Source organism: Ammospiza nelsoni, chromosome 17 (genome assembly GCF_027579445.1).
Source record: "Ammospiza nelsoni isolate bAmmNel1 chromosome 17, bAmmNel1.pri, whole genome shotgun sequence".
NCBI lineage: Eukaryota > Metazoa > Chordata > Aves > Passeriformes > Passerellidae > Ammospiza > Ammospiza nelsoni.
In genome coordinates this window covers 14,027,685-14,052,815 of record NC_080649.1, presented here as the reverse complement: position 1 = coordinate 14,052,815, position 25,131 = coordinate 14,027,685, and the positions used below count along the sequence as shown (strand labels likewise).

At 44.6% G+C, this 25,131-nt stretch overlaps 1 protein-coding gene across 2 annotated transcripts in view; it reads left to right on the top strand.

Moving 5' to 3' along the window:
- ADCY9 (adenylate cyclase 9) overlaps positions 1-25,131 on the top strand; it is an 83,838-nt gene that overhangs the window by 47,312 nt on the left and 11,395 nt on the right. The window contains exons 3-7 of one of the 2 annotated variants that reach the window (XM_059484220.1): positions 3,389-3,493; positions 8,040-8,257; positions 12,677-12,779; positions 16,211-16,419; positions 22,742-22,901. In XM_059484220.1, coding sequence (XP_059340203.1) covers positions 3,389-3,493; positions 8,040-8,257; positions 12,677-12,779; positions 16,211-16,419; positions 22,742-22,901 — 795 coding nt within the window. The remainder of the gene's footprint in view (positions 1-3,388; positions 3,494-8,039; positions 8,258-12,676; positions 12,780-16,210; positions 16,420-22,741; positions 22,902-25,131) is intronic. The other variant, XM_059484221.1, reaches the window with a different exon arrangement.

The following is a 25,131-nucleotide window of genomic DNA, read 5'->3' as shown; positions in this document are numbered from 1 at the left end:
TGGGATGTGATGTGGAGCATGCTGCTGCCCCACCACACTCAGTCTCTGATTTTCTGCTCTAGGACTATTGCTGGGTGTTAATTTAGAGTATCCTGAGTGGAAGGGATTCACAAGGATCATTGCAGTCCACCTCCTGGCTCTTGAAATGTTTTATTGCTAAGTGAAAGTCTGTAGAGTGTAAAAGTATCAGCATGGCTGTGACTGAGATAGAGAAACTAAAAGAAGCTGCTCAGAAGAGCATCTCAGACAAGTGCCAGCCCAGATTCAGCTGCCTTGGCTGCCCTGTTGTGCTCCAGCTACTGCAGAGTTTGTGTCTGGAGGTGCCTGGTTTTACTCACTCCCCTCAGCACTGCAGCTCTGGCCAGGGATTCCCTGAGTGGCCTCACAGCTGTGACTCCTGAGCCTGCCTTGCCCCAGGGCTCTGGGGCTGCAGGGAGTTCTGGATGAGCCCAGGTTTCCCTGTGACTGTGTGAGCACTGCCTGCAACCTGTTCTGAGCCTGGGGAGGCAGCACAGCAGTGTGAAGCATCCCTGCCTCTCCAGCACAGCCAGCTCCAGGGATTCCTGACTCCACAGCACGCTCTGGATGTGCGCCAGCCTTCCCTCTGCTGGGGAGAATCACAGAATCATGGGATGGTTTAGGTCCTTCCAACCTTAAAGCCCATCTGATCCACCCCATGCCACTTTCCACTATCCCAGGTTGCTCCAAGCCCCCTCCAGCCTGGCCTTGGACACTTCCAGGGATGGAGCAGCCACCACCTCACTGGGCAAACCTGTGCCAGTGTTTCACCACTCCCATTGTAAAAAAATTCTTCATTGTATTGAATTTAAATTTCCTCTCTTTTGCTTTAAATATATATGCTAAAAAACCCCCACAAGGTATGACTGCAGTTTGATCAGAGATCATGCACAATTTTTGAAAAGGAGTGGGTTTCTTTTTTACAGTTTTTGGGCTTTTCGTGAGGGTTTTTTTTAAAGCCTGCAGCTTGCTGGTAGGGTCTGGAGATAATAATTTGCAAAAGAATCATGACTTACATGCCGACTGTTTTAAATACAAAGCTGGAAATGGTGTCAGTGTAGGAGGAGATGACTCCAGCTCTGCAAAAGAGACTTAAGTAGGAGAAGCAAAATTACAGGCGAGTTGAAATATTTTTATTTTAAAGGGAATAAGTGGCTATATTGGATGCAAAGGATGACTTTCACGTTTTGGGCTTAAAAGGACGTTCTAGAGGACAAGATCTGTAAAGGAAAGTCAGGAGGGAGAATGCAACAGTAATTGATCCATGAAAGGAATTGTATTTCCTCCTCTGGTGTATCTGTAGTTCATTTAACTGCAAACCTTGTTGCAGTTTGAATGTCAATAAGATGTGTTTACATTACTGAAATGGTGAACACAGAGGGTAAGAACTCTGAGTAAATCTATAATAGCAGGTGGGTTTTTGAATGAAAACACTCTACCCTGCTTAAGTGGTTTTGGTGTCAGTTTATCTTCCCTATCATCTTTTATGACATGCCTCACTTGACAGGGAATCATAAGCTGTTGTAAAAATGTTTTAATGATTGCTTGGTATGAAAACAGAAAGTCCTTTGCTTGTCTTAGTGTTTGCTGGAAGTGCATTAATGTTTTATTCATGGCACTGAGGTCACAGCACACAGCCTGTGAATGCCTGCCATAGAGAGGGAAGTTAATGATGTTGACTTGAACACATGGGGAAAGTCACAGGAACTTCTGCCTCTTCTCAAAGGTCAGGCTGCTTTTCCAAGCCCTTTGTCTTCTGGCTTCACCCTGGGAGCTGAGTGTTGGAGGTGGTCTTGCTAATTTATTAGCAGGATCAAACAGGGAGTGGTTTCTTCAATTTTTGTTACTTGTTTTTTGTCACCATTACCTGACTTTTGTCATGGATAAATGTAAATCTAACTCCCCAGAGGGTTAGTAAGGCTTGGTAGCCCACTGCTGATTTATTTTTTAGTTCATCTAGCAATGCCTTCCACCAAGTGGCCAAGACATTTGTGATAGTTACTCAGAGATTATTTTTAAGCAAAACCATTTGAGAACCAACTCCACAGTTTCTTCAGCTGTGTTGGTATTTGTTCAGACTGCACAGGTTCAGAACTGGATGTAAATTGTTTATCTGATGCCAGCTTAGGAAACTCAGAGTAATTTCAGTGCCCAGCCTGGACTGTGTCCCTGAGGAACAGCAGACAGGATGATCTGCTGGCTGCTGAGGAGCCTCCAGGTCCTACATGAAAGCCTCTGAGAGGCATTGGTGAGTGGGTAGATGTCACAGGGAGAGCAGGCTGGGAGAAACATCTGAAAATTAAACAAGCTGGGTGTTTCCAGGTGGGACATCAAAGGTGGAAAGGGAGCATTAGGTGAAAAGTTAGTCCTGAAAAGACTCAACATGCTGGTCTCTGAAATGGGGAGTGAACCTGGAGGTAGAAGTTGTGGGTTTGGACTAGAGAGGCTTGAACATGTCCAGAACAAACAGACAAAATTAAATGGGATGTTGAGTTTGGGACAAAAGGCTCAAGTTCTTGCTGGAAAACTTGCTGTGGTGTTTAGTAGCAGACTTTGGTGAGCCTGGTCACCCTGAACATCTCCAGAGCCAGGAGGGCTCAGGCTCAGGGTCCCTCTGAGCAGGATCCTGCCTCGACACTGCCTGCACTGGAGAAGAGAGTGAAGAACTTCCAGGCTTAATTCCCCTAAAGAAGATTGCATTTTAGATTGAAGGAATTAGCTTGTTTTAAGAGCTCAAATGCAGCATTTAAAGTTTCTTCCAAAATGCACAACCTGAAGCTGGTACAAATGCTGATGGTTTTGCTTTCCTTGTTCCCTGTGACATTTGCTGGGTGTTTGGCTCCAACAGCCTGATCTCCCCTCTCCTGTTTTAGAGCTCTGTATGAAAAAGCATTTGCCTTTATTCATTTCAGATTTGTTGCTTTCCATTTCCCTGGACTGTTCATAATGCATCATGGTGTTTCATGTTTTTTCTGGATTTTGCTGCATTTTGTGCTGTCTTGTCTCCTAATGGCATTTAGATCCCTTCACAAGCAGGTTTCACCCAGGAAATTGCACTTCTCCTGCTAAAGAGTGTTTTATTCCTCTTGGGGAAGTCCTTTGCCTGTGCACAGTGATTACAGTGTATCTGTGATCTTACACTAGTGAAGCTTTCCTGGATTAGATTTAGCTTCAGCAAACAGCAAATCTGTGATTTATTTTTGAAATGGTGCATTCTGTTCCAGTCAAATTTTGCTCCCTGCCTCCCATTCTGTAGCTTTGTTTATCTTTGAACAGTGCTGCAAGTATACAAGTGGACTGAATTACGAATTGCATCATCCTACAAGGACACCAGAACATTCCTGGCTAAAATTCTTTTGTCTCATTTCAGCCTTGCCCTTCATGTAGTACCACACTTGCTCCCCAGTGCGATGTCAGCATAGATGAAGGAGCTATCCAAAATGGTTGTCAGGATGAGCATAAAAACAGTACAAAGGTAATTGAAGTATTTCTCACTTCCCTTTCCCCCTTATTTTTCTGCTTCCCCCAGCTTTCTTATTTTTGCACCACTATTCCTTTATCTAAGCTCTTAAGCAGCAGAACTGATTCTGATATTTTTGTGTTCAGAAATTTAGTTGAGTTTCCCTGCCCCAATTTTCAAAATTTTAGTAATTTTGTGAGCTCAGCTTGATTCTGAGAAGGACCTGAAATTAGGATTCTTTAACCTATGCTGATGGTACCCAAAGAGGGAGGTCCAAGGAGCACTCCCACACTCTCCATGCTCACACAGCAGGCTGGGTCACCTCACCACAAGTTCTGTGCTCTCCAGCATCTCCTGCATCACTGCTCTAAGACGAGGTTATTCTGTTCACACACAGAATTCACAGCTTTAAGTCAGTTTGCATCCTTTCCTGACCTACAGAAATAGCCTCTCTCATATTCCTCATGCTGCTGCCATGCTTGTTTCCTTGCCTGTTGCTTTGATATTCTCACTAAAGCCACCTAATTCCTGTGCCACGCCAGACACTGCCTGTTTGTCATCCTGTTTGTGGCCTTTGCAGCCTCTCTGCTCTGCCTGTTCCCTCTCACTCCTCCCTGAATGTTAAACTAAATGCAGACTGAGGACCAGTGCTCATTACCTGGTTGTTATATATTCAAATAAATAGAATGTTTTCTCTCCCTGGAGAGAATCACTTCATAGACACGCTCTGAGACAGTGAGCTTGTTCTTCATGTCTGTCTTACAGCTCTTCTCACCAGTAAAGCAGATTGAAAACCTTGCCAGTGCTGAGCCACTGCATTAATGTGTGTTTGTCCCTCTCTGTACTTGACATGTTGTCTCATGTGAAGCTGTAAGCTCAGGAGCAGGGCCTGCCTCACTGGGCTGGAGGGGTGTGTTACACAGCAGCTCTGTGCCAGAGTTCCAGGAAACAGCCTAAGAAAAGAATAAAACCATGATCCCTTCAGCCCTGAGGGAGGTGTCAGCAGAGACTTGTCTCGAACCACCTGGAGATCTCTAAGACAGAGAACATGAGGGAGATCTCCTGGGCTGCCAAGATGGTAGGCAGGAGATGCTTCTTCCCCAGGTGGCCTCTGCCCACGTGCAGGGAGGGATCTCCAAGAATCAGCTGAGGAGGGGTTGATTGTCCTTAGGTGCCAACTGCCTGCTTTAAATTGCTTCCTACTGTACCTGCATTGGCTTCATGTGTGTGAATCAGCAAATCATCTGACCTTCCTTGGAGGAGATTTCTATACAGAGTTGAGGAAGAGCTCTGTAATTGCACTGGAGGAATTCCAGTGGAGCCCAAATCTCACTCCTTGGGTTTGGTTCAGTTTTCGCTCAGCCAAAAATGGGAGCTGTGTCATGGCTGTCAGTGAGTCTGGGATGCCTGTTCAGCTGAAAGCTCAGAGAACAGCCACATGCACAGAGTTGCTGTGGCATTTGGTTCCCAAGCCTTCCTTGCAGCCTCAGCTCTCTTGGGAAGCAGAGACAGAAGCTCCCTCTGCCCATCTCTGTTCCCTTCCCACAGCCCGTGCTGCACTCCAGTCCCCTGTCTTTAGGGAATGTTAATGATGTTTGATCATATCCTTGGACTTGCAAGCCTCTGGAGCTTCCTTGTCTCTTGCTGGGAGGAAACTCCACACAAGCCTCCAAGTTCTCAGGGAAACCCTACAGCCTGTTCCTTCAGAAGTCCCAGTAACATTGGAGCTAACAACATTTAATAAATAGGGATTTTCTCCTACACAAACAGTTTCATACTCTAATCCCTGCCTGTTGAGATTAACAGAGCACAGAGAAACCTTGAGCTGACTGAAGGGAAGAATTTTCTTGGGGATTTGAGCCTTTGCCAAGAAGCTAAAGAGAAAGTCCATGCTGACCTTCTTTGAAAGAGAGAAATTTTCGCTGCATTTTTCAAATGATCTTGAGGAACAGCAGGGAAAGCAGACAGTGCCTAGGAGTCCAAATCTTTTGTTTGAGCTGATCATGGCAAAAACTGAGTTCTTGGTTTCTGCTTTTCAAGTACCAAGTGGCTGGAGTGGTGAGGAAGAGGAGAAAGATTGTTTCACAGGGGGAAAGAAAAGATTGTAACTATGACTTTCAGTTTTTCTTTAGGCCTCAGGTTGTTCTGGGAGATGCTCTAAGCAAATATAATCTTTAGCATAAATTAAGAAAAACCAACCCACCAAGCAATGAAGGCTCTCACTAAGAGCTAGTTGGTCAGTTGATTTGGTTTCCCTTTGCTACTCCTCCTCACCCCAAAACCAGAGGGGTTTGCCCTGGTGTGACAGAATTCACAGGGATCTGAGGATGAGGGAAGAGATGAGGATCTGACTCCATGTTTCAGAAGGCTTGATTTATTATTTTATGATATATATTATATTTAAACTATACTAAAAGAATAGAGAAAGGATTTCATCAGAAGGCTAGCTAAGAATAGAAGAAGAAAGAATGATAACAAAGGCTTGTGTCTCAGACAGACAGTTTGAGCCAGCTGACTGTGATTGGCCATTAATGAGAAACAACCACATGAGACCAATCACAGATGCACCTGTTGCATTCCACAGCAGCTGATAATCATTGTTTACATTTTGACCTGAGGCCTCTCAGCTTCTCAGGAGAAAAAAATCTTGAGGAAAGGATTTTTCAGAAAATATCATAGCTACAGCCTGGCTCTGCAGGATGCTCCATAGCCCTGTTCCCTCTGGGCAACCTGGATAACCTGGCAGAGGTGTAGGAGCACTTGCACAGGAGCTGCTCAGTGTCTTCTCTTAGAAAAGAACCTGGTGACATTTTATGTGAGAAATTCTTGTGCCTCTCCCTTCCAAGAGTGTCCCTGTGTCCCCTGGTGTGCCCCTGCTGGGATCTGTGGCTGCAATCCCCTTTTCCTTCTGCTGATTATGGTCTGCAGCAAAGCATTGGCAGCACCCCAAGGAAACCACCCCATTTCCTGTTCCTTCCTCAGCTGCTGTCACTGTGCTGGGAGCACCTGCAAGCTGCCAAAACAACTGCTGTGAGGGCTAGAAGGGCCCAGACTGGGCCTCCTTCCATCTCCTGGCTCCCAGCACGTGGCTCTGGGGCTCACAGGGGCCAGGGCAGCCCACAGGGTGGGGATCCCCATTCCCCCGGGAGGCCGCAGGAAGGGGAAGCACAACCCACCTCCCTCCTGCTTTTCCTGCAGCTCCAGGGAGCCATTCCAACACACCTTGTTGTGCCTTTAGCTCTGGAGGTCCTGGCTGTGACAGGAGCCAAGCCCAAGGGCTTCCTGACCCTTCCCTGTGCAGGGTTCTCCTGCTGCCCCCTCAATCTTCTCTTCCCTGGCTCTGTCTGAACCTTTCCCTTCACCTCTCTGTGTTTATTTGCCTCCTTTGCTTCACAGGACACATCACACAAGGAAATGGAACTGATTTTGCATGGGCAGCCAGAAAGAATATATTTTTTAACTTTAACTAAGTTGATTTTACAATGTCAGTAACATATTTCAGCACGTGGTTGGGGTGGTGATGATATTTATGGTATTTATTTATGGTCACTGTGGTGGCATCTAAGAATAGTCTTCTGGAGGAGCTTGTCACTTCTGTACAAGCAGGAATGGAGAAACTTCTGTCATGAGTGGGCTTCAGGATGAGGATAAATGCTACATGATAAGTGATAAGATATGGAGGGGGGGAGATGAACACTCAAATATGCCAAGTTTGTTCTATGTTTGCATTTGAAAATGATCCTGACTAACTGCAGTTCATTTTCATTCTAACCACACTTAGCTGTCTAATTCTTTTGGAATTGCTTCAGTACATATTGGTCTAGGTCAAACAAAATGCAAAAGAGGGAACTTCAGGCTCCACAAAAATAGAATTATTTTTGTTTAAAAGTAATTTGTGCTCTCCGATGACAGCAGAATTGGTGATACTGTGTACCTAAGCTATGTTGCAAATTGTCAAAATTAAAGCTGTCTTAACTAACAAAAATGTAAAACAAAGCCAGTAAAAAGAAGTGTATCTTAGAGAAGGAGATGTAGTTTAATTTGCAGGAGTTTTAGTTGTAGGATGAGATGCAGGAGTTTTTGTTGTAGGATGAGATGTACAAAAGGGCTGATCCCACAGGTGAGGAAGAGGAGGAACCTCTGGGAAAGCAGCAGGCCTGTGGTGGTCAGGGGCAGGATCAGCAAGGGCTGGCAGAGTGAGCTGTCTCATGACCCAGGGAGAGTCAGCACAAATTAAACGTGTATTTAAAATCTTTCTAGAAGAATCTTATCCATAAAATGAGTGAATGAAATTTGGCCTTGTGGTTGGTTATCATTGAGTGTGTGAAAATGTGCTTTATTTTCTGCTCCTTGGAGAGCTGGTTGGTAGAAAGCACAAAGGTGGCACCTGAGGAGGCACATGGGAGGTGTGGGAGGTACAAGCCCAGGAAATGTGGATGGTTCAGGGCAGGGGCAGAGCTCAGGGTGCTGAGGGCAGAGCCCCTCTCAGTTTTTGTCCTTGCAACCTCTCCTGTCCATTTTTCTGACATTCCCTGGGTGTGTTTTGCTCTCTGCTGTCCAGGCTCCAGGAGGACACAGCCCAAAGACCCAGAATGGACTTCTGAGTCCTCCCCAGGAGGAGAAGCTGAGCAACAGCCAGACCTCTCTGTATGAGATGCTGCAGGAGAAGGGGCGCTGGGGCGGCGTCAGCCTGGACCAGTCAGCTCTGCTCCCCCTGAGGTTCAAAAACATCAGGGAAAAGACAGATGCCCACTTTGTGGATGTGATTAAAGAAGACAGGTAAGGAGAATGGAGCTGTGCAGTAGAAAACACTGTGAAGGTATAAAGGAAAATCCTGAGAAGGCATACTGGGGTCCCATATCTTTATCATTTGTGTGGTTTTTTTCTGATTTCAGTAATTGTCAACATACAACACGTTATAAGTTTTCTGATTTTAGTCTTTATTCTGCTTAAACTGCAGGAGAAACTTGATGTCAGAAACTTTCTGTTTAAAATAAGTTAAACCAGTTTTTCATTGCTTCCAGGGTGAACAGTCCTCCTGTCAGTCCTTCAGCTGAATCTTTGAAGGGGAAATTGCTCTTTAAATCACTTGTCACGAAGCTGAGCTCCATTTTATAATCCAAAGTCCTCTTAATGCATGTACTGTGTACCTTCCTCTGCAGTTTAGGGTGTAACATAAAATCTGAACCACAAACCTTGTAGTAAAAGAAGGATGTCTGATAACATGTTATTAATGAAATCCTACTGGGCTTGGAGGCAGAATAATAGGAGTGAATTCTCATGGACTCACATCTACTTAGACATTGTAAAATGAGTTTCTCTCTCTGTTTCAAACAAAAAAGCTTATTTTGGGCAGAGGAAATATTCTCAAAATTCAGAAATGGGGGATTTTTATCAACACACATCCATATCTCCATTATGGCAGGGACTTGACTGGAGCAGTTAAACAGATAATTGGAGTTTGTTATTATTTTTTTTATTTTTATTTCATTGCTTCCATTCAGATTGAGAGTATTTTGTCTAAATATCCTTGAAACTGTGTTCTCCTGTGGACTCAGCTGCTTGGAACAGGGACACCATCACCTTTATGGAAACATGACTTAGGCAGGGAGAAGTGAGAAGGAGGGACAGGAGTCCCTCTCCAGTCTCTTACCTAGATTTTGTCAGTTTACCTTTCTCCTGTTGCCATTTGAGTCATAATTTAGGCTTCTTTATTGTTTTTCTCAGTGTGTGGTCTGTCATTAGTGGCTGAGAATGGAGATTTAGCTGATATTTCCAAATATTAGAAAATAAATGAATTGGGAATGTCCAGGTGTTGGCAGAAATCAGTCAGAACAAACAGGAATATTTTTTAAAATGTAACCAGCACTCTGCAAACTGTAAGTTAGAGAAACAGCTTAATTTATGCAGTTGGTCTGCTGAAGATACCTCACTCAAGTTCTTGTGTTCTGGTGCTTTCCTCCTCCACTCCCAAAATGGGTAATTTTTTCTGATTTGGAAGAAGGAGTACCATGATTTGAGATCAGTCAAAGCCTGGCTTTTTTTTGGTCCCAATTAAATATCATCATTACCATATTAAGTGGGCCATTTCTTGTTGCCAGGGAAACTTCTCTGCTGAGTTCAGTTCATGTAAACATAACTTTCCAAAAATAATCTTCTGATTAATTAGATCTATGCAAAATGCTTTAAGCCTACCAGTTTACACTGATTTTTTTTCAACATTTCTCAATGAGGAATTATATGGAATAAGCCATTTTAAAAATGTTCTTGGTCCCCTTTTGTAAAACATAATGTTAGTCTTGATGAATCCAGTATCTCTGAGGATTTTTGAATTTGAGGTGTCTCAAGGAGGGAACAAAATTTCCTCATGGTCATTTTACAGAAATCTCAATTTTCAATGAGTTCTGCTGTGTTGGTTTGATGCTGTTGCAAAGCCAAGTGATCTTTCCTGAGCACTGAGCAGTGATTTCCACTTGGATATAAATTCCTGTTAACAGAAAATACTTAACCCAGATATGATGATGAAGTGCATCAGTTAATCCCACAGGCTTCCTGCAGAGCTGGGAAGGGTTAAACATCTCCTGGGGGGATTCAGGAGCCTGGAGACTGCATTAGGAAGCTGCTTGGGGCTAGCTGGGAGGAAATGCTGGACACTGGAGATATTGAGCTCAGCTGTGTGCTTGAGAGCTTTTGGCATGCCAAGATTTCACCTTGGAGCTGATACCTGGGCACAATTCCAATGTTCTTTAAAAATAATATTAATAAAGACAGTATTAGTGTGGTATGTTTGTATTAGTACATTACAAAAGAGTCCTTTTGTGAAAGTTACCAGTTCTTACAACTTGATTCTCTGTATTTGACAAACAGTGAATACTTCCAGCTTCAAGTCTGGCTTTACTTCTATAAAAATCCTGTTCTCTGTTCATTGTACCCTGCACATTATTGTGCTCTTTAAAAGAATACTGTAGTGTAAGGTTTAGAATGTTTGAATTTAATTTCAGTGGGAATGTCCTCAAAGGATTCTTGCTTTGAGGACTTTTGTTTCCAACAAAAATTAGATATTTCTTAGATTATAGAAATAAACCTTCTGAAGTACATGAAGCAAGTACTGGTATGCTGCTCAGGGCAGTACTACAATGATCTCTTCAGACTCCAGAGCAGAATCTCAGGGATGTCTGAAGCTCCCCCAGAACTGGGTTCTGTGTACCCTTCATCCCCTCCTTCGGGCAGTTTCTTGTTGAAATATTTTTTCATTATTTTAAATTATTTTTGTTTCTTTCATTTCCCACTTCCCAGTCTTGCTTGATCTGGGGAACACCCTGTGCTGGGAGGCAGAGACCTCCTGGGAAACAGATTCTGTACTTGACTGTTTCATCAAGTGGGCTCTTCCTTTTGGAGGCAGAATGAGCTGAAGGGAGCTGAGAAGGCCTCATGAATGCTGCCTTTCCCTGGCTCCATCGTGTTCCACCTCCTGTTTCGTGCTGCACTGTGGAGCTGGACTGATCCTCCTACACCCTCACCAGCACAGCAGCACCATCACCACCCCCCCTGAGCTTCCCTGCAGGAAAAAAAGGGGATTCAGCAGTATTTTAAAAAATAACAACCCAAAAGCTTTCAAAAATTTTATTATAAGATACTCTTAGAAATGTCTAAGAAAGGTGAGGAATGAAGACAAGAATGAAAGAGAGAGGGGTGACTCAAGTGAGTGTATCCTGATATTTTTAATGTGTTGGCCAAAGCCAGAATGTTTAAAGGTTACCAAGTATTGGCCTTATACATGCTTAGACTCCTTTGTCTTCTCTAGCATCAGTCTAGGAATGTGTGTTTGGTTGATCTAAGTTTAAAAAAAAATGCTTCCCACATGCCATCTTGTGCTGGGAGCTTCCAAGAAAACCTCTTAGGCAAGAGCTCCATAAAAATAAACAGAAAATAACCCTGAAACCAAACCCCCTTAAAAAGAGAATTCAGGCACAGACAAGCTCTGTAGAATCTTTCTTTCAGCTTCTTCATCTGCTTGGAATTTGACCTCATGTGCATCTCTGGTTTTTGCTCAGAGTCACCAGCTTGGAAATTGCCCACTGTGCCTGTGGCTTTGATGCTGCAGCTCCCAGGGTGGGAATAGGAGCCTTGGATTCAGATGGATTTTAGAAACAATTCCCTGTAAATAACACATGGAATCAGCTGGTTGAAAATGAGAGGAGGTTCCCAGGCAGGGAGGAGCGTGTTTGGAAGCTGCTCAGAGCAGGGGACAGGCACACCAGTGCCACAGGCAGGTGTGACCTTGCTCTGTGACCCTGGCATGAAGCACTCGGTGCTCTCCAGTCCCTTCAGCTCCCTGGCCCCTGCTCAGGGGACAAAAGACTGGCAGAAGTGCCATCAGGAAACTTCATTCATAAACCTCATACTGCAAAACTCAGCTTCTTCCAGAGGATGGGGAATAAACCTGACTTCCAATGATTGAAGTCTCTTTTATGTTGTTGTGGGATTTTTCCACCTTCTGTAGGAAAGATGAAGGTGAAGGAGGGCATAAACACCCTCTGGTGGATGCTGCCTCTGGGTTCCTTAGCCCTGATATCATTAGTTGTCACTGCCTTTGTTGATGGTGCTGGTCATTCCAAATCTCCCAGTTCAGAAGTAAATCTCAGCTCTCCATCTCTTCTCTGCAGCCCAGATCATTAAGGGAATGTTCCCAGTTGAGTTACTTAGTTATTTTAGTGTCTGAAATAACAAGAAACTGCTGTTTTCTAAAATGGGCAATGGGTTTTTTTTCCCCCATAACAATTTGTCACCTTTGTCATCCTTGGCTTGCTTTGAGCCATAGAATTCCACCCAAGACACAAATATCCCACAGCCACGTGGCTGCAGAGGTTGTGTGTCTGCAGCAGCAATTAACCTTTACTATTTGCTGGCTTATGTTACAATTATCTGTACTCATCAGTTAGATCTGTTAAATTTCTGTAAGGACTTATTAGACCCTTCCTGGAAATATAAAAGTTTGCTTTTTTTGTGGAATATTTCCTTTCACTGAGCAAGTGATGTGGGTAAGAGGATACTTTGGTGATCAAGAAAGAAGAAAAACCACAGGAACTTCAAAGCCAAGTGCCAGCATCCTTGGAAACAGAAGCCACAGTCTGGGGGGGGGGGGCTGAAGGAGGTACAGCTGAACAAACTGATGTTGATTTTGTCTTCTCTCTTCAGCCTCATGAAAGATTACTTCTTTAAACCACCTATTAACAAGCTGAGCCTCAACTTCTTGGATCAGGATTTGGAGATGTCCTACAGGACGAGCTACCAGGAGGAGGTGTGTTTCTGCTGGCATTGGTTTCTGTCTGTGATCTGTCTGAGCCCTGTCTGCCTGTCCTTGGGGTTTTTAACACATTTTGTTGCAGCTGTTTCATGAGAAGGGTTGTGAAATGTCGAATGTGATTTGCTGCTTGATATTGCTGCCTCTGTAAAGAGTCTCATTTCAGTTTATTATAGAAATGTGGAATGGTTTGGGTTGGAAAGGACCTTAAAGCTCATCCCACCCCACCCCTGCCATGGCAGGGACACCTCCCACTGTCCCAGGCTGCTCCCAGCCCTGCCCAGCCTGGCCTTGGGCACTGCCAGGGATCCAGGGGCAGCCACAGCTGCTCTGGGCACCCTGTGCCAGGGCCTGCCCACCCTCACAGGGAACAATTCCCAATTCCCAATATCCCATCCATCCCTGCCCTCTGGCAGTGGGAGCCATTCCCTGTGTCCTGTCCCTCCATCCCTTGTCCCCAGTCCCTCTGCAGCTCTCCTGGAGCCCCTTCAGGCCCTGGCAGGGGCTCTGAGGTGTCCCTGGAGCTTCTCCTCTCCAGGCTGAACACCCCCAGCATTCCAAGCCTGACATCAGAGCAGAGGAGTTCCAGCCTCTGGAGCATCTTTTGCCATGCCCTAGTCCAGTGTTTGGGCTGGAAATCTGAGGTACACTGATTATCTCCAGGTCCAGGTTAATGTTCCAAGTCTTTAGGGTGGCCAGAGAACCATGCTGAGATGGTAAAGGACCAATTGCTGCTTGTCTTCTCATCAAATATTCTAACTTTGACAATGGTAACTTGGAATTTGGTTATTGTTTAGTCACAGTTTCATGGTTATCCCTGAATCCAAACCTGAATTCGAATGTCCTATTTCCAGAAGTGTGCAGCTCAAAACACTGGAATTGTAAGGAACTTGGTGTTTTCTTCAGTATTCTGCACTGAGTCTAAAAACTCCTTCATTCCCTTGGGGGCTAATACTATCACAGGCTTTCCACAGCACTGGATTTTCCTGCCTGACTGATAGGAACTGGCAGGATAGTTTAAATTTACCTAAAGTGACATTAGGTGTCAGTTAGAACTGAGGCTGCATTTCCACCAGCAGCTGCAAAATTGCTGCCAAGAAGAGGCAAATGCTCTGCCCTCCTTGCTCCTCCTCCTCCTCTTCCTCCCTGCTCCTTCTAATGGCTCTGGTGCTTCTCAGCCTTCCCCCTTGTGAACACTTCATTTACTGGCTTAGCATGAAATATTCATGATTTGTTTTTCTGTTTGGGGGCTCTTTTTATTTTCTGTTTGGGGCTCTTTCTCTTTGCATCTGGGGCTGTTTTGTGCTGGGTGGAAGCAGCAGCAGCTCTGGAGGGGTTGCCAAGTGCCCGAGGCAGCACAGATAAGCGTCCGGCAGCAGGAAGGGGAGTGGGCCCTTCCCTTCCAGCAGCATGAGCTGCTCATTTGGGTGATCCCTCTGCACAACTGCATCTGGAGAAATCAGGGGTGGGTTTCTTTTCTTCCCAGTGTGTCCTGCATCTGAGGGCAGCACAATTTGTGCTTTTGCTATTTGTTGTTTTGAGTTCTGGGCAGTGTTGTCACATTCTCCTTAGCAATATTTGCTTGTTTTCCAATACTTCCAGGTGACACCTCACTTAATTTATTGTATTTTAGCAAAGGAAAGCTCAGTTGTGCTGGAATTCAATCTCTTCACTTTGGTGAGCTCCATGCTCATCCTGTAATTTAGTTTCATCTCTCTGCATACAGTTCCTGTAGCAACAACAGGGAGAAACTTCCTGTGGGATGCAGCCTGCAAAATTTGCAAACTTTAGTATTTTCTATTGTAAAAAAAATAGTAAAGTTTGCAAAGTTTTACTATTTTCTTTTGTAATAAAATAGTAAATCAAGTAGTTTCCAGTGGAAAGACTGGAAAGAGAAGCAAAGCAGAGATAGTAAAGCATATAGAGATGGACCTATTAATGTAGCTATTTAGGAAATTCCTAGAAAGAGCAGAAATGTGGCCTGTGCATTTTGTTAGTGGCAAGCTAATAATTTGAAAATTATTACATAAACCTCCTTGAAAGTGGGAATTTTCACTCTCTAATAGTAACTCTGCATCATTGGGGCAAAAACTTGTTAAAGCTTTTATGTTAGCAGAGTTCTGGTTCAAAACAACAATGAAACCTTTTTTCTTTCTCTCTCTAGATCACTGGGGCAAAAACCTGTTAAAGGTTTAATGTTAGCAGAGTTCTGGTTCAAAACAACAATGAAATCTTCTTTTGGAGAGTGAAAAGATTTGACAACAGTCCAGGTTCTCTAATGGCCTGACAGTCAATGCTGCTCAAAGTGACTCCAGCACCCCTGAATTCCCCTCTGATTATGCAGTGCCAGCTGCAGGCTCAGGTTGTGATCCCTCTCTGGAATCAGCTCTGCTTCCCAAGAGCCTCAATCTGTTCTCATTTGGAAATGAAGGCACTACTTAGCACTGTTAGAGCATCTCTGACTCTGTCACTGGGGACACAGTGCTGCTTCCCTTAATTCAATTGATGGCACTTGGTGTGCATGAACAGGGTTCTGCCACCCCTTCAAGTTAAAAGGTCATTTAGGCACTGAAGTGATGCTGGCTGGATTTGTTAGGTTGCAGAGAGGTACAAATGAGGAACAAGTTTGTTTCCCAGTATTGCTGAGCACAGGAACAAAAGAAACTTCCAAATTAAACCAGAGTGCTCCAACTGGGCGCCTTCATGGTGACATTGATAACATAATTTCTGGTTTTCTTTGGAGCTTGCTTTCTAAGCTTGGGCAGATACAAACACTCCTAGGACTGGGCTCACCTTCATAATCAGCATGTGGAGCTCCTGATCTGGTTTTCAGCAGGACTGGCCATGGTAGCACAAAGCACAGCTGCACAAGCACTGGGCCAGGCCAGGATGGGATGGGAATGTGTGGTGAGGGGTTATGGAAGAGCAGAACTGGATGTCCTGGGCTCTGGTCAATTTGGATTACACAGCTTTTAATCTGGTCTGAAAGGGAAATGTGAATTCTGCCACAGGAGTTGTGTCTGTGGAGTGGTGTTAGGAGGGTTTTCTTAAGGTTAAAAAGGTTGTAGTAAAATCTGTTATTATTTTAGATTAAAAGAATAGAAGAAAATATCCCATAACTTATCTTCTACTTATTATATTTATCTTTCTTTGCACAGAATATTCAATTTTCGTGTTGTATTATTTCTATATCATAATAGTGTGTAAAAGTCACCCCAGGCCTGGGGGCTGTGCCACCAATACTACTTCTCAACATGATCTGCTCAGAGAGCTGTGACACCATCAAACCACGTCTTCTGCTTCTTGTTTCCAACCAGTGCTTACACTGGATTAATGAAGTGGCCAAAATTTCCTCATTCTGTTGTTCATCATCCAATTGAATCCAACAAAATATCATTTATTCCTTTCAATCCCTGTGCTCCACACAGGTTATAAGGAATGCTCCAGTGAAGACGTTTGCCAGTGCCACCTTCAGCTCTCTGCTGGACGTGTTCCTGTCCACCACAGTCTTCCTCATCCTCTCCATCACGTGTTTCCTGAGGCACGGCATGGTGGCAGCCCCGCCGCCGCCCGCCGCCGTCGCCGTGTTCGTCATCGCCATCCTGCTGGAAGTGCTGTCCCTCGTCGTCTCCATCAGGTGAGGACAGTGTGACAAAGCCTGCAGAGAGCAGGGACAGCTGCACTGGTGCCTGGCTCAGGGACATTTTGTTTGACAGCATCCCAGGAGCTGGGTGGGATGGGCTGGAAGAGCAGAGGCAGAGCAGCAAGGCTCACAGCACAGGCTGGGCAGGGAGAGCTCTGGCTGCAGGAATTGCAGCAGGATTGTGACTGATGGAGTTCGCTCAGGGAAATGGAATCTGCACCCCATCCCTGCCCCTCTGACCGTTCCTTGGGATGCCACGTGCCACTGTATGTCTTCTCTCCTCACAGCACTGTCAGAATTCAAACAGAAAACTTTGATCTCTTGTTACAGGGCTTGCAAGGGTTCCTCAGGGGTGAAGAGATAGACAAGAATCTTGATCTCATGATCAGAAGGCTGGATTTATTATTTTATGATACATTTTACATTATGACTATGCTAATAGGAATAGAGAGAAAAGTTTAGAAGCTGCTATGCTAAGAATAGAATAGGGATGAATAAACAAGGGAGCTCTCTCTGATTCTGTCCCAGAGGGAGCTCAGTCTTTGATTGGCCATTAATTGTAAACATGGAACATGGGCCAATCACAGGTGCTCCTGTTGCATTCCACAGCAGCAGATAATCATTGTTTAAATTCTCTTTCTGGGGCCTCAGCCTTCCAGAAGAGGGAAAAATCCTAAAGAAAGGATTTTTCACAAAAGATGTCTGTGACAATCTCTCCTGCAAACAAATCCACCCAAAAAACTGCTCCTTTAAACTCCAAGATAAAAGTACAGAGTTCTGGGGTTAAAACTGACATCATGTGTCCGAGCTGCAAAGAGCAATGCTGCCCTCAAAGAAGGAAAAAAGAGAAGTTGCTGAAGGCACATTGTGTCTGCCCAGAATTTATTTTTTTTAAGTTTCATGGGTTAACATTGAGATAGTTCATGTTTTCTGTGTCTGGCATATAACAGGAGTCCAGTGTTTCCCCAGAAGGGAAGGGGCACTGCTCTGTCTCTGCAGAAGGGGTGGCACTTGGCAGGGCTGTGCTCAGAGGTGCCAACCCCACTCCTGAGCCCTTGTCCTCCCCCTCAGCCTCTCCTGTGCCCTCAGCACACTTGGCTGCAGGTGCCAGGTTTTTAACAGCAGCTCCTCATTCCCCATTTGTGCCCAGTCCCCCCAGTGCTGGGCTGTTCTGGGCTTCCAGGGCACTGCTGTGGTGACTCCTCCACCCAGGGTTACTCACACTCAGAGCACTTTGCTCAGTGCAGCTCCTGCTCTCCTGGGTGTAACCTGTCATTAACCCAGGGGATCGACCTGTGAATGAGCTGATTGTTTGTCTGGGCCTGTGGGAGCCCCTTCACTCTGTCCTCCTCATCCTGGTGTTCCCTGCCCTTCCCTGACACGGGGATAAGGGTGGAGTGTGCAGATGGGTGTCCTCTCCTAGACTTCTGCAGATCTGTCAGTCAAAATGCTTTTGTAATTATGAGCTGGAAGCAATTTCTGCTGCTGTTTCAAAAGAAACAAAAGATTGCAGTTTGCACTCTCATTTTGGCTTTGCAGGGTCGAGTTTAAAAAATACTGAATTAATGCTTTAGTCACTGAAGGAATTTGTACTTCACTGGGCATATAAATGTGTGCAAGTGGATTTACATCAAAGCTGGAATGTGGAGTGGAGAGAAGCAATCTATGAAATTCTTTAAAGATAGCATTTCTTAGCAGGTGTGTTTGCTTGTTGTAATTTGAATAGTTTTTAGAAAATCTAGAAATTGAGAGAGTTAAAAGCTCTACTGGGAGATGGTTGAACTGCTAGAGTTGTCATTCTAAACTGTGTTAATTATTGGTGTGTCCTCTCTCTTGCATCAGAAATGCATTTTCCCCTTTGCAGAAGATTCTGTACTCTGGTTTGGGTGGGGCAGAAGTTGAATTTCAGACAGTTTTCAGGCAGCTCTTTCAGGTGGTCTGGGTTTGGTGACCATGAACTTGTTGAGATGGGAACAGCTCAACCACTGCTTTCCAGAAGTGCTGCTCTCTGCTGTCCAGGTATATTTGGAGAAAATTTGTGTTCACTTGCTGTACAGGTGAATTCTTACTTCATTTTTGTGTTTTTCAATTTGTTGTTTTCCCCACAGGACATTGCTTTTGCCTTATTTTGTACATTTATAAAAATTATTGCTATAACATTAGAAATATTTATAGGTAGATATATAAGGTTTTATTGCTCTGTAATTGGTGGTTTATGGGTTCCTTAAGGAGAAGAAAAATTGTTGTTTTCAGTGTGTATGGAGTTGGCAAAGTGGTTTTGTGTGTGAGTGGCTGTGCAGGGCTTTGGCTTCCCTGCAGCTCTGTGCTGTCAGCTTGACCTGGGATCTCCAGACCCTTCAAACTGTCCTGGTTACCTTGGGAACCAGCAATGGCTGGATGGGACAGGTGACCTCTGCTTTTCCCTGTCCTCTCCTTCAAACCAGCAGGGATGTTTTGAATTTTTATTGTGTATTTGCTTTATACTAAATACCCAAAATACACTTCTGGGCCACCCCAGTCTCCATAATCTGAGGCACACACTTTGTCAGGGAGGTGAAAATCATCTTTTTCCTCTTCAAATCCTCTTCCAAGTGAGGACTGCTCCCTCTGACCACTCATTATGCACAGAAACAGTGCAGAACTTCCTGTGCAGAAATGTCATCCCAAATGACAATCACAGAATACCACTGAGATATCTTTGGGGAGGAGACTGGACTACAATGCTGGGCACACTCCCAGAATTTCAGGAAAAGGGATTATTTTAAGACCAGAAAATTCTTGCCTAAGTTTCACATTGTATTTTCATTATCATGATGCTAAACACCCTGCCTTTAAATCAGCTAAATTGTAATTAAATAATTAAATCCAGGGCTCAGCCTAGCAAGGGCTCCCTTGGCTCAGCCCAGCTGTGGGAGGGGAGAGCACAGCACTGTCACAGCCTGGGCAGTGGAAACACCTTAAAACTTGAATTCTGCAACAGCAGAAGTCCTCATGGAGCAAAGCTTACGAGGGGGAAGGATGTTTTGATTCCTCTGAAGTGTCTGATAATAAATTATTGGAGTACCTATAGATGAGCATCCCACTGTTAGCACAAGAGCCACTCGAAAATTAATTGTATAAAGCTGCAGGCAAAAATTGGTGCTTCATTTGTGAGCACGTGGAAGATGTCATCTCCTCTGTGAATGTTCTCTGAAGAATGTCCTTCTGCCCACTTGAAATGCAGCTACTTTGACGAGCTCAGCTGAAGTGTAACAGATCCTAAAGTTCTGGTATTTAAAAAAACCCCGTTGTCATTGAATGTACAATGGTGTGTGAGATTCCACTTGGGAGTCTGAGGAGTGGCTCTGCAGGAATAGAGATTAGAGATTCTGCCCAGCAGCTGCCCAATATTTAGTGTAAATCTAGAAGTTTTGTTCACTAGATAATTTTGATACGTTACCCTCGAGTAAAACTGCTTATAAATAAGTTTATTTACAAGAAATGTGTTGCTTTTGATAGCGTGCTTCAGTGAGGGGTGGAGGGCAGAAGAGTGGGTGTTTAGCCCTGTTCAAGAGAGTCAACTTTCAGTTAATTCATGAATTTAAAAGGACCTTTTTAGACAGCAGAACAGAATCCTCTGGATGAAGAAAGCAAGTGCAATCCAACAGCCAAAGGGAAGCTGTGCTGTTATGTGACCAAAGAACTGTCTTATTCCTGCTGCTTCACCTTCCCAGCCTTGCTGAGGTGCCACCCCTGTCTCTCCTCAGCCAAGACCTGTGGGCAGCATTGGATCTTCCTGAATTTCTCATGACCAGGAGCAGAAATTGCTCTCTGCCCCTCGAGCCTAATGAAGCAGATCTGTTAACACGGCTGATACAGAGTATTGATGCTGAGGAAAACAATGTAGTCTGTTTGCCTTTATTTATTTCTAACATCTGGTATTTAATATCCCACCAAATTGCTGCTATGCCAAAAGCTTTTGATTTGAACTCTGGGAATTGATTTTAAACTGCCAGTAAATACAAAAATGATGGTAACAGTCTCCATTAGCCATTAATCATTTATGTCAAAGTTACTAATTTGAACTCCAGCTTGTGTAAACAGCTCAGATGCTTTAGCATTTAAGCCCTGTTGAGCTGCCCACTGACACTGCATTATTTACTGATACTGCCCTGTAGCCATTAAATCTGTCTGCAGCTCTCACTGCTGTCTGGATTTAATGCACCCCTGACTTCCTGTGCTGGGAGCATTGGGCTGGATCCACTGCTAAGGAGGAGAATTCCATCCTGTAATTCCAGAGTGCAGAGCCCAACATTAAATCCATCCCAAAAAAATGAGTGCAAGAAGGTAAAGATTAGCAGGAGAAAGGTGGCATTGCCCTGGAATCTGCACCTGCCTAAATAAAGCAGAGTCCTCCTGGCAGGATTAACCCCTCAGCTGCACCCCTGGATTTGTTGCTATGGTTCCCACAGGAGTTTGTCCTGGCATGGAGGCTTGGCAGGAAGGGAGATGCCAACCCTGGAGTCCCTGGTGTGTGGGCTGGGGTGGGAGACACGAGCTGGGCGTGTGCCACAGGGGCTGTGCCAGCCACAGGGGAGCGTGGGCACAGGTGGCACTGCTGCCTCACAGGGAGCCCTGGGCTGGCATCCCTGCCCTTCCCCTTTCCCCTTCCCGGGCTCCCAGCTCAGCCCTGGCACTGCCAATCCCAACCCATCGGTGCTGGAGGACGGGGCTTCATTTCAGAGGTGGGAAGTTGGGTGCTGATTTCAGACCTGGGCACAGGGACAGTTCTTACACTCTGTACCCCTTCAGAAACCCCAGTTCATACTCTAGAGACCCTTTTAAAACATCTTTTATATCCAGTTTTGAAATTTCAGGGCTTTGCTGGAAATTCTGTTTTCCAATGGAACACAGTTAGACTTTTTGGTGGGAGTGGAAGTTCATTAAACCTGCAAATCTGTGAGCACCCTCTCGTGGGCTCCCGATGAATTACAATGTGTTCCATCCTCCCAAATTCCTCATTTCCCATAAATTTAACTGTAATTTACAGATTTTAACACATGCAATTAGAGAAGAGTTCTTTATGCTGCACAAAATACTTTTGATTGCAATTCACTGAATTCCAGACTGGAGAATTAAAATCTCATTCACAAACAATTTATATTTAAAGGTGTGGAATGAGTGTCAAACTGGCATATAGAAATTTAAATGCAGCTTAGTTTGTGTCAGGTTTTTATCCCATATAGAACCTGGTATTTCAGACAACAGGGTTAAAAATGAGTGGATATATTTTCTCTTTTTGGAGGTATAGGTGATGTGGGGTAATTTATGTGACTTTGGAGACTGGGAATTTCATTTTTGGGGTTTTTTTTTTCAGCTGTGAGCATCTCTGTCCATGCAGAAGGTGTGATTCTGTATTGTTTGGGCTCTGTGGTCCAGAATCACCTGCTCAGCCTGAGTCTGATCACTCCACACGTGCCATTCATGGCTCTGGATGCAGCCAACTGTGCTCCACCACCTTTTTACAGCTTCTTAAAAATAATTAGGCACTTGAACAGCAGTTGCACTTTTTCTCAAGTGACTAATGTTGAGCTTTGAGAAGGAAGTTATCCCGAAGATGTATTTCTGTGGATAAATACGAGTTTTCTATGCAATGCCCTTGAGCATTGAGCATCCTTTTCCCTTCCCTTATTCATTTTAGCAATTAGAGCTGCTCTCATTTGAGAAGCATCTCCGGTAAGCTGCTCTCCAGAGCTTTCCCAGTTGGCTCCTTCAGCGTTTCACAGGTTGGGGCCGTGGTTTTCTCGGCAGCTCCGGGCGAGAGCGGCTCCTTCCCTTCCCGCGGGGCGGTGCCAGCCGGGCTCGGCTCCTGCCAGCTCGCAGCCCACGCTCCCCTTCCCCTTCCTAATGACAGGGAACTGCCTGCAGAATGGCTGCTTCCAACTGGGAGAACTGGTGTGGGTTGCACTGTGATGGGTGCTGGAGCTGCCCTGCTCCTCAGACGTTCTTGGTGTTATTTTCAGTAGGTTTCACTTGTGAAAGTTTCCCCTCTCCCTGCCTGCTTTATTTATGAATGGAGAGGAGTCTTCTCTCTGCTTAAGCTTCCAAGGAAGTGAAGTTTGGCTTTCAATTTGCTTCCTCTCCCTCCCTTTGCTGCCTCTCCTCACTGGAGCAGCCAGGCTGGATTATTCCCTGGTGTCACCAGCAGGTGCTGTGGCACCTTGGTTGCTCACAGAACCCAAGTGATGGATTTGAAGCTGTGTTATTACAGGTAAATGAGGGGTACAGGGAGATGTGCTGCCATTAATGCCTGGCTCCCTGCTTTCCTGTGTTCCAGGATGGCTTTTTTCCTGGAGGAGGTGATGACTTGCACCAAGCGTCTCCTGGAGGTGATATCTGGCTGGCTGCCCCGACACTTCTTCGGTGCAATCCTGGTTTCTCTCCCAGCTCTTGCAGTTTTTTCACACTTCACCTCTGATTTTGAAACAAATATACATGTAAGTTGTTGAACTCCATTCCCTAAAGTGAGTGTTTGCAGCTACCAAAGCTTGTTGCTTGCCTGCCTTCCTCCACCTCCCTGCTGCTTTACATCTGTGTGATAGAGATCCCTTGGAGGGATGGGGCTTTGTGGATGAAGGAATTCCTGGTCTGTTATGTAAACACAGCCATGGTGAAAACTCTCTGACAAAAGGGGAGAGGATACCTAGAAATTCCTGCTGCCTGCATACCTTTTTCTCTTAAACCAAGCACTTCTGCAGGAATTTTTTTGAGATAATGCAGGTGGTTTATCCCAGGATTATTGTCCTGGGCTGGATTTGGAGTTTGGAGTCAGAGAAGCTGTATCAGTGAACCTCAACAATGGGAACAGGATTAGTGAGGGGTGTTTTGGCTTTGCAGAGTGAGATGAAGGAACTCAAAGGAGAGAGCACTTGGTACCTAGGAATGGCCATTGCAGGGGTTGTGGGAATGGTTAAAGGAATCCAATAACTGCCTTCTGAAAAGGAAGGGAAAGAAATTGGCATGTTTAACCCAGACACAGAGATCCATAGGGAATTTGGTGTCTCTGTTATTAAAAGCACTCAGAAGGGGAGAACAAGGGGTTAAACATTCATAGAATCACAGAAGGGTTTGGGTTGGAAGGCACCTCTTGTTCCAGCCATGGGCAACAGTGAGGAGGGGGGAGAACAGTTTAATTTAAAAGCCAACTGTAGCATAAAATCAAGGCTTAAAAACTGTGAACAAAATGGCCTCAAGCTGGAGATGAAAGATTGTTTCTCTGCAGGTCTCTCTGAGGCAGCACAGTGTGCAATCCTTCCTTTGCAGGATCTTCAGGGAATTCTATTTCACAAAGCTTTGCTATTTCAGGGTGTAGGTAATGACCAGATCCTCTTCACTCTTCCTATCACAGCTTATTCCTGGGGCTGGGGGCTGTTTGTTCGATGGGAACATGTGACCACACATTTTTTGGTCCTTGCTGATTTAAACACACATCCTGTGGTTGTCACAGCAGGGTGTGGCTGACATTCTGGTCCATCCCATGCTTAAGATCATTCTGCAGTTTCTACCTTTTGGAGCTTTAGGGAAGAAATTTTAAGCTGTAAATTTATTTATTTGTTCATTCAGTCTAATGATGGTCTTTCCCCTCCATGATTATCAGTAAATTAACCACAGGAATGTTTTCCTCCAGGGAAGGGAGCTGAAAACCTTCAAATCTCTCAAATCTGTCTGTTGATTTTGATACCATCCCATTCATCACCATCCTTGATCATCTCTCCAGATGTTTCAGATAATATCAAAACCACTTTATGAGTGTGTTCTCAACACAGGTCAGGTTGAGTCAAACCACTTGGGGCAGCAGCAGTAAAATGGTGATTTTCATCACCAAACTGAGAATGAGCTTTGCTTTTTTTCCTCTTGCAGGTGCTCCAGAGTCGTGGGGCTGTTGGCTCACTCCCCAAGAGATGTCCCAGCTCAGCTTGTGCTCAGTGTTCCCACACTCATGGAGCTCTAGGAAACGGAGTCAATCTATAGAGGGTCAGGTAAGTCTCCTCCTTTACTATGACATGGTTTTGCAAAGTTTTTTTTTTAATTCATAGCATTTTATACCTTCCCTGGATATAAAATAATTATAAAATGAAAATTAACAAAAACAACCATGAAAAAAAAAAAAAAAACTTTCCAAAGCCATGCATCCATAGTAAAATCCAGCACATCCTGACCCTCTATAGGCTGGCTTCATGCTGGGGCATCACTTGGAGTGAGAAGCAGTGCCCTGCCACTTCAGGAGACCTCAAATGGGGGGAAAAAAGTAAGTTTAAGTTATGGGGTTTTTATGGACACTTCTGAAATTCCTTTATCCGTTTTTAAGTCATTAAAAAATCCAACAATTGTTGTTTGTGGTTTAAAAATGGTGAATTATGTAAGGATTTTTCCCATCCTCTGTGTCTGCTCTCAATCACATGCTTGTTTGTTATGCCACAGGACTGCCAGGCTGCAGAGTCTGCACTTCAGCTGCAGAGGACACCTAAAAGGAGAGAGAAGGGGAGAGAATGATCATTTCATGCTGTAAAACACAGCATAAAGCTAGACCAGAACTCCTTCATCCAAGTGTGGAGTCTCTAGTTTAGCTTGGATGGTCATGAATATATTTGGGAAACCAAAATTGGCACATCATTGGCACACTTGAGAGTTTTGAGCACTGTAAGGTTGTACTGGGGAAATGGAGGT